This window comes from Vanellus vanellus (genome assembly GCF_965231255.1).
Source record: "Vanellus vanellus genome assembly, chromosome: 3".
NCBI lineage: Eukaryota > Metazoa > Chordata > Aves > Charadriiformes > Charadriidae > Vanellus > Vanellus vanellus.
This window is the reverse complement of record NC_138907.1, coordinates 19,712,868-19,722,986: the sequence shown is the minus strand read 5'-3', so window position 1 is coordinate 19,722,986 and position 10,119 is coordinate 19,712,868. Positions and strand designations below refer to the sequence as shown.

Here is a 10,119-nt window from a genome sequence, read left to right as displayed (position 1 = left end):
AGCAATAAGAGAACAACTTCACAAACACAGTGATTTGTAAGGTGCACTGGGATATTGAAGGGATCATAAAAGTATCATCTACATCATAATTTCCTCCACTTATTACAATATGTAGTTCCACTCTAAAATCTTCAGCAAGCTATTTTTATTATCCAAAGGTACAAAAGAGACACATAAAAGAACACCTGTTATATTAAACTTCTCAGCCATTATCTCTGTCATTGGCGAAGTACTAACGTTCACATTTTCTGAAGATAGGGAACTTTGTTTTTCTGTTTCTCGATTTTGTTTTCTTCTTGCTGAACCCAAAGTTGCAGAAGCTCATCTTCCCCATCTAACAAGGGTCTGTGACCTCCTTCAGAAACACTCAAACCTTGCGAGACTGATTTCGAACACCAGTTCCCTTTTCATGACAACAGGACAGGCAAGCAGCAGCTGAAACCTCGCGACTCACCCTGATTCACAGAATTTGTGACTTTTTAAAGTCTGCTGTACTTCAGCTGTCCTTGTCAGTTTATTTCCCAGCTTATTCCACAAAAAGACAATAGCCTTTGGTTTTCAAGACAGTAGTCTAGACTTGAAATATTTCAGTGCCTGCGCTATCAGCTAGACTCCCTTATTATAAATTGAAATGTACAGTGCATGGAGCTTCTTAATGCATTACGGCAGAACACTCAGCAATCCTCCAAGCATTTGTAATAGCTACAAGCTTTCACAATTGAGCGACTACTACCAGCTATGACAAAGCAAATGTGGAAATATCAATTATCTAAATTAGGGCCTAAAAATAGACAGCCTTCATCTATTTAGGACTCAACCAATTGCTTACAAAATCAAAGGTTAAGTAGAAGTCACTTTTCAGTCACTTTACTGAATTCCTTTTTTGACAGGCTATTTTAGAAACTACACGAGCTCAGATTGACAGGACTTCAGGACAAGAAAAAACAGGAAGCTGGTGTTTTAATTTTAAAATAAGCAATGGAAAAGTAATCTATTAAGCCTCGTGTACTGTGACATACATGATTTATCTCAAGCGTGTTTTGTGCAATGTCCATAGCAATAATGTTTGCACAGCAAAGCATTCAAAAGACAAGAAATGGCAACGCGAGTGTTGCTAGCACATGGATTTGCTTCTGCTACTTCATGTTGACAAGTAACAAGCAAGTAGTTCTATTCTGGGATACTTTTAGGTTTAAACAATTTCCTAACTGTACATATTTGGAGGAAGGCCAAGAGAAGAGGTCATGCAAATTTGTTAATGTAAGGAGATATAGGAAGCTGTATTTAGGCCCGGACTTCTGCAGCATAGCAAAAAAAAGTAACACTAAATACAAATGTTTGCTGATAGCTATATCAGAAAAATTTTAAACAATGAAATTGGAAATTCAAACAAACACGTATTATTTACATCCTGGAGTACAGAGCCATCTCTTTCCTGCCAAAAGCAAGAACTAAATAACCAGCTGGCCACATATGCACACGCTAAGTAGGATCAATTTTAAAACGTCAAGGGAACCTCGAAGAGCGTTGCTCTGAAGAAACAATGCTCCAACCGCCTTCTTGCATTTGTTACTGCAAACCTACGTGGGGAAAGTCTGAAATAAAGTTAGCAGAGGACAAAAGAAAAAAACCCAGAGAAGGACAGAAACAACAGAACGGGCAAAGAAAAGCATTACTTTCAGCAGGACTAGAAGAAAAGGCCTTCTCCTGACATATTGAGATTTGACACCTACTGCAAAAGGCAGCAGAGGGGATGAAAAATTCAACGTGCTTGATCTAGTCAAGCATTTTTTTGAGGAACACACACAGCAAAACAACTGGAAACATCTAGGGACTGCTTTCAGACATGTAAAACCCACTAGCAGACAGAGAACGCAAGTTTGTTTAGGTTCAGCCAGCCACTCTGGTCCTCTGCAAGGCGGCTCAGAGCCACCGGTCATCGAGTCAGACGCCGTGACGTCCACCAGACAGACATCCCGGCTCCAGGCGGCTGCCGGACAACACACGAGGCGCACGTTCCACTTTCAAATACTCGACCGCTGCACACAGGTAACCACAGAGTTAATGAGTGAAGGCACCGCTCTGTCATCCTCCTAGACTCCTAGGACAGCAATCTGGGTCACTTATTTACAGGCTGAGCTTTTCAGTTTACATTGGTCCTTCCCTCAAATTATAGCACGGAGCCAAATATTTAAGAAAAATCTTTTCTGTATTTTATGTGAAAGACTGTCTCATAAACAATTTATTTTTTTTTTTTTTTTTTTTTTTTTTTTTTTTAAGATGAAGGTATCTGAGCTATGGCAAAGACCTGCGGAAGTTCTGAATTTTCTCTTCTTCACGCTGCACCAGAGCAGCATTTTGTTTAACATTACAATATATACATATATAAGTTATACTGCATTTCACTGGGTTAAACACTGTGGTGTTTATTTCTAGACACAAAAGATATGTGTGTTTTTAATTGATGTCGTTGTTCTCTCTTACAGGCACAGTTTTAAAGTGTGATATACCATATTTTTCTTATATATAATATGTTATGTATCTTTACACATACACACATGCATTTATCTAGAATAATGGACAGACTTCATCTCCGAGTTACCTCCACCACAATAAAGCACATACCATATGAATAGGTATGAGAACAGAAAAACAACTCGCTCTTAATGAATTTAAGCAAAGCTGCAAAACAAGAAGCCTATGATAACTTGAAGAACTTAGAGCAGAGAGTGACCGTCCAGGTGCCCTTCTAAAAACAATGCTCAGCAAGCTCATTTTAGTAACAAGGTTGAATTGTTAACACACTCAACCCATTGGTTTTCATTTGTGGGTTCACGTGGTGGAGTTACAGCCCAGACAATAGGTTACATGACTTACAGTGCATCTGCCCACGCGTGTCAGTTGAGAAACACATATACTCTTATTGTGGCCAGCAGTCCAGGATGGGTATCCATCACACAAGCTGCTGGGTGCGTTGGCTGCTGGCAGCACACGCCCCGGGCTACTCAGCAGAAGCATTTCTCTGGGTGTATTTAGAGCGGGGAGGGCAGAGAGATGAGGCTGAAGCCCCAGCCTGGCCCTGACACACTCACCGGACCCGGTATACCGCAGAAGCCATGTGCCCTCTCTAACTCAGTGCCACATGGAGCCAGCTCCAGCACCTCCTCCGCCAGGAGTACAGCAAACAAGTTTGTAAATTGTACAGAGACAGCTCTGGTCAGACAAAATAATTAGCCACAACTTTGTATCCCACTAAAGCTTCGGTACAGTGCTCTTGTGAGACCCCACCTGGAGTACTGCATCCAGCTCTGGGCCCCAAACATAAGAAGGGCATGAACCTGTTGGAGCAGGTCCAGAGGAGGGCCACGAAGATGATCAGAGGGCTGGAGCACCTCTCCTGTGAAGACAGGCTGAGAGAGTTGGGGCTGTTCAGTCTGGAGAAGAGAAGGCTCTGGGGGGACCTTATTGCGGCCTTTCAGTATCTGAAGGGGGCCTACAGGAAAGATGGGGAGGGGATCTTTATCAGGGAGCATAGCAATGGGACAAGAAATAATGGTTTTAAACTGAAAGAGGGTAGATTGAGGTTAGATATTAGGAAGAAATTCTTTACTGTGAGGGCGATGAGACACTGGAACAGGTTGCCCAGAGAAGTTGTGGAGGCCCCATCCCTGGAGATATTCAAGGCCAGGTTAGATGGGGCTTTGAGCAACCTGGTCTAGTGGAAAGTGTCCCTGCCCACGGCAGGGGGGTTGGAACCAGATGATCTTTAAGGTCCCTTCCAACCCAAACAATTCTATGATTCTCCCTGTCTCTGAAGCATTACAGTCAGGTTCACACAGTGCTGCAACTTGCTGAACCAACCCTCTTTTGCCTGTCCTTCCTCAGCTCTGTATCCTCCTCTTTTTCCCTTCCCAAGAGCAGCCCCTTTCCCAGCCCCGCATCCCACATCTCCCATCCCAAGGCAGTAATACCCTTCTCCTACACCCCCCATTGCAACACCAGCTCACCCAGCAGGCAAGGAGCAGCACACTCCAAGGGGCTATACAGCCTGCTGGAAACGAAAGCCATCATGCTGAGGACTGCATGGTTGGCATGCCGGCTCAGCTAACGAGTCCGGCCAGGCCAGGCCAGGCTCTGCACACTGGTGTCAACTTATGTTGGCACTACAAGAGCTGCAGTACCCAGTTTCCCATTGTGTCAGTCACCTGAGGAACTCCCAGACACCTACTACCAAAGACAACAGGGAATTGACTCTGTTGTCCTCCTTTTGCATCTCTCAGGCCCTTAAACATCTAGCCTGGTACCAAAGTATCCTTATAGGTACCCACATCAGCCATCCTAAATATAAAATATGCATTCAACAAGAGAAGTAACAGCTACAAATCAATGCAAGATACAAGCTTGCAACTTCAAAACATGATTAGAAAACATCCAAATAATCCCAAAGGGAAAGGAATACTTAATGAGGACCTGTAAAATGATCTAAAGCAAACGTGAAAAATCTCAAAGAAAATCGGAGCTGATTCATGGCAGTGATGAGACACCCAAGAAATGAATTAAAGGACTCGACGGGAAGTCTGAATAACAGAACCCAAGGATTTTCAAGCACAGAAGTATTCCTTTACTGCCACTGACAACTCTCTCTTCCTAATCCAGCAATCACTCTCAACACTGGATTTATCACATTATGGCCTTTATGCATCTTACAGTATTTAAGATGCATAAAGCAATGCAATTAAAGCATTTCCATTTGCTGTGTGGGTCAGAGCTGTGGGGAAACGGTCAAAATTAGTTTAAGATTCAGGCTGAAAGCTGCAAAGAGCGAGAAAGGCAGCACCCTCATACTGGGCTGGTAGTTCTTCATCTATTTTGTGGCAGAACTCCAAGTTATTGGGGTACTGTACTTCACATGTTCTCGTTGCCATAGCAGAAGGAAAACATGCTCTGTCTCCAGGTAACGGGAAACAGTAATTCTTAAAATATAATTTTTGTTTTACATTTCAGTTAATTTTAAGAATTCTTGGCTACGACAGGACAAATTACTTTCCAAAACAGTTGCACTTTTGTAATCTTCATCTTTATTAGAATATTTTCTTGAAGTTATTTCAATATTCTATGCAAACAAAGTATTTGCATAGTAACATAAAGCAGAGGCATTGTCCTGTGATCGTATTTTGGCTTGTTTTGCTTATCATCTACATGTTTTCGTTCCAGGTACAGCTGGAATGACAGACAAACCACGGCTTATGATGACGATTTCAAAAGGTTTTAAACAGCCTGTTCTCTACAACAAAACTAGTTTTTCTTCACGACTGTTTCTATGGCTTGGAAGTGGGCAAAGGATGAAAACTAAGTTTGTCTGGTTAGAACCAATAAGGTTCTAAAATTAAAGGTGTAGAAGTTTCACAGTCATTGAGACTCACCACACGCTTCACATTTCCTTAACAGTTTCTGGCTAATTCAAAGTTCTTGTACAAACAGGTTAATACATCTTCCAGGGTCAACGTAAAACAAGATTTAACCTACAGTGTGGAATTAAGCAATACTACCTGACAAACAGAGCCAACTGTCTGATAACTAGAGAGATTTTTTAAGCACTTAGTATGATGGAGTCAGCAAATGAGGTTTTATTACGCTATTGAAAAAATAAAGAAATGGTCTTTAGTGCCAATAAAACAACATTGTATTATTACCGGTCAGTATGTTTCCATTCAGTCAGCACGGGCAATAAAGCTGCATGTTCCTTAGTCTTCAAAAACTGAATGGGGAGTACTAGGCATTGGGTTTAATTCTTCTTTCAGTCAATTACCAGTGGAAAAAGTAAACGTTATCTTCAATTAAAATCAAGCAGAAACTCACACAGACAGCTGAGGATGCCTTTTCTCTAGCAGTTCTGCAAAGAAAGTCAGCAGTCAACTGCAAACTGACCTAACTGAGTTCTGCATTTCCTCTAAGTACAGCAAATCAAAGAGTTGAGCTGGAAATTCCATATTCATATTCCATATTCAATTCAATATGGAATTCCATATCCCATATTCAATTTTGCATTCTGAAACATAATTTCCAAGTCAGAAGATGGAATTTTCACAAGAATTTTTAAAAGCTTTCATCTGGGTGAAGTGAATTGGACTTCAAGGAGGTAGGCAAGAGGGGAACAAAGATTGCCAGCTTCCCCAGGCATCCATTAAACAAGCCATCAAATGAATTACCCAAACTTTTACTAGTTCACTAGTTTTTAAGATTATTAAACAAAATCATCTAGACAGGAGAGCAGGCGGCCGGACAATCCTTCCCAGCTTGCGAGGTATGTAACACAGGGGTCTTGGCAACCACCGAGCAGGTGGCCAAGTGACAAAACATCAGACAGGCAAAGTGTCAGTGGAAATGACACACCCTAGCAGAACACTTCTAGTCCAACAAATCTCCAGGCTTTCCTGTTTGAGCATTTTATGTTTTGTTTTTTTTTTTTTCATAACAACATTTCAAAGAAAATTTTTACCGATTCTTGCACTCAGAGCAAGAAACTAATTTCTATGTAGTACCGTATTTTAAAAAGAAAATTGCTTACAGTAAGCTTTTGGAGACTGACTCAATTGTATTTCCAGATCTACAACTTACCCCATCTCTTTGATCACGTAACTTCTCACTTGTGCCTCAGTTAAAGGAACTGAAGAAATACCAGAGGTTGTATGAGAGCAATGACAGGAAGAAGCTGAATTATTAGTTGCACAGACATCCGTAGCCCACACGACACAGGTAAGAAGCTACATCAGTCTCCACAGACCTATGAACTGCGTTTTATTTCTTATCTTTTCTCTTTGGCACTTCAGTATTTTAAGGAACATACAAATATGGCACAGATCACTATCACAGAAAAAAACACGTGAAGAAACAGGCACTTGACCATTAAAACTACTTCCCTTTTATTCAGTTCTTGCATTTCAAAACCTTTAAGAGATTTAACACATGTATCGTAAAACAATATAGGATAGGGCAATAAAAGATAATTACTGTCACAAACCACATCACTGACCCTCTCTAACAGTACAGCAGATATTAGCGAACACATGCACAAAATAAAAAGTACAACAACAATCAGTAATTTCCATAAATATTACCAATAAAATATGATGACTGCTGCATCTTATAATTTATTATCTCTTTTATTTGCCAAGACTTAATCTATTATAATTCAATAAAAAATTTAATAGAATATTTAATTTGCTCTTCCAAGTAATTGTGTCTTCCCAAATGCAAAACCCCTGGCTGAGATTCTTCGCAGTACAGCCTTTAGATACTGTGAGCAGATAATTGAGTCAGGGTACAGACATCAAATCAGTCTGATGCTTTTTCACTCTTGTTTACCTGCACTCTTTCCACTGTTGCTCCAGACAACCATTAGACCAATAAAGCTTGAATGAGAGCATGAGCTAAGGTATTTAAAATCATTTATAAGAGGGTATCAAGCAACAGCTACAGCTGCTTCCTGAAAAAAAAAAAAAAAACAAAAACAAAACCAAAAAGAACAATTTATGGAAAAGTAGCTTGCTTTTATTCCTTACTATTTTCAGAAAATCGAGATGAATTGACAAATTTAAGCTGCTGTAGGAAGAACTGCACAAGAGCTTTTTCTAACAAAAGATACCTCATTTTTTTAGTATGCATATTGCAGACACAAATAATTTTGAATTATTTCTTCATGGCTTTCCATGCATATAATTATTCTCTGTACTATCCTTCCAATTACTGTGGCTTCACAAACCTGTATTAAACAGCAACCAACATAAAAAGAGCGCATAGCCTGACAAGTCATCAAAAATAGGTTCAGCAGATGAAAAACAGCTGTTGTATTCCCTTCACCCTGTCTTTAAATAAAACCAAAAAACCCCGTAACCTTGCAACAAACATGGAATAGTGGTCAGTTCTGGAGTTTTATTAGGTATAGGAAGTAAAACCTGCAGGTCAGCTTTAGGCCCAGTCTACTTTACAAAAAAAAAAAAGGTACCTGTGGTCAAATCTAGCTGGCGAATCTAAGTCCTCTCGTTTTAAAAGTCTACAACAGACCAAAAAGCTGACCAACTTTGGATAACAAACCCAAGTGAAAATTCTGAAGAAAACAGATGAAACATTCCACTTTGTAATTGGAGATGTTACAAACCAACCAATAAATCAACTTTTTTTTTCCCCCTGCATAAGAGCATCACAGCACTTTACTTCACAGCTATTCTTGGTGGGGAAGGGTGGCATTTACAATTTCAGAAGCACCTATTGCACAATAAAATCCTCAGCTGGGGTACAGAAATCAAGGACTCCGTGCTGAAGAACAGTTACTCAAAGATAAAACTACTAGAGTGTTCAGTGAAGTACCTTAAAACTTCTGCCACTGGCGTTGAACCAAAATCACTTCCTGAGAACAGTGAACGCTCTTCAAATTATTGATATGCACTGCAACGGATCCTGAATGTACAATTTTAAAAAATGCTGTATTTTCAAGGTTCTAAAAACTTTGCTGTGTTCACCATTTCCAAGATAAATTCTTTGCTCAGCCTTCTTACACAACAGCAACTCACATCCATGAAACTTCTAGTGGCTCTTCTACCCTCGTCAAGACAGAATCTTCTCACTGAGTTAACAACTCACAAGAAATACAGGAGACACGCGAACAAAACAGCCCTTTCAATGAGCTATGAAAACCACTGACCATCACTACGATAGTAACAGCATGACAGAAAACTTACGCTAACTCATATTATTCTGCAGACTACAATTATGAAAATAAAAAGGGGGGGAATGGAAAAAGCAGACTTTCAGAGGCCTTAAGCACAGTACCCAGCTTGGAGAAAGTTTCAGTGAGAGCCTCTGTGTTTGTGATCATCCTTTACAAAAACCTCTCTTGGTTTTAGAACAGAATATATTAACCCAAATAACTCCTCCTTTTCCAGTTATCATATATGTTACAAACGCAGGTACAACAAATGAATTTGATTCTGGATGGGTAATTTTACAGCGTGGTTTGGGTTTGTTTGTTTTTGTTTTTGTTTTTTTTTTTTTTTAAACAAAGCAGCTTTTTTTGTATATCTTTTACACTGTAACACCCATCACCTGTGAAACAATGACAATTGCTGAACTACTTTATTCCATTTCTGAGCAGCACGTTACATGATATAAAACTTCAGCAGGCCCCATGTTAAAAATCCCAACAACGAACTTACTGAAGTCAGTGAGGCTCCACCTAGAATCAACTGCAAGATCAAATTATGGATTTTATCTATTCTCAGAATAGTTAAAGGGTTGCAAAGGAAAAACTAGAGACTTACCTTCATTTCCCTACCACGTAAGTCATTCTAGCTAAACCGTACCTATACTAGAGATGGAGAACAGTGACTACAGACAAATTTATCACTGCTGTGTTGTTTTGTGGGTATTTTTATAATAATAAAGATAAATTGCTATTATCAATTGCATATAACTCTGCCAAGCCTCTGAGTCTGTGCAAGTGCCTTAGGCTTTTTAAAATACGTTTCCAAGACAAATACCAAAGAAAAAAAACATTTGCAAATAACGTTAAAAATGTTCTAGCCACTTAATTGGAAAATTCCATACTTTAGAGAACCTGAAATTTTGCAGGGCTGCCTTTCTATCAGCAACACACAGCACTTTGCAGCATACTTACACATCACATCAGCAAATATCACATGTTTATAACAACTTTAAAAGCCACATAAATTGTAGTTTTCTAGTGAGTTATGCTTCCCAGCTGGCTGCTTTCCAAGGTAAGCATAGTAGAAACAATAGATCAGTTACCTGGCAGGCTTCAAAGCAAAAGAGGAAAAATGCAGTAGTTCTGCAGAAAATTTACCAACATTTCATTCCCACTAGAAGCAGCAGAAATGGTTTATTTGCATTTAATCCATTTCTGGACATGAAATCCAGTTCTCAATCTGTTATGTTTTGGTGAAGATGGAACGCCCAAAGCGATACAGCCAAAAGCCACGCATTGCCGAACTACTGCCCCACTCCTAACTAGTGACATTTCTGCTTCAAGACCTTACAGTGAGAGATGAAGTTCTGCTGTGCTTTTCGGAGCCTTCTAGAGAACAGTCTTCAAATCTCTTTTGC

At 39.8% G+C, this 10,119-nt stretch overlaps 1 protein-coding gene across 1 annotated transcript in view; it reads right to left on the bottom strand.

The window, feature by feature from the left end:
- The window catches only part of LCLAT1 (lysocardiolipin acyltransferase 1), a gene marked incomplete at both ends in the record, with an annotated part of 82,804 nt that extends 75,377 nt beyond the window's left edge, over window positions 1-7,427 (bottom strand). Inside the window, one exon of the mRNA XM_082480235.1 lies at window positions 7,366-7,427. Within this exon, the coding sequence (XP_082336361.1) occupies window positions 7,366-7,427 (62 nt within the window). The remainder of the gene's footprint in view (window positions 1-7,365) is intronic.
- Between the last annotated feature and the right edge of the window lie 2,692 nt (window positions 7,428-10,119).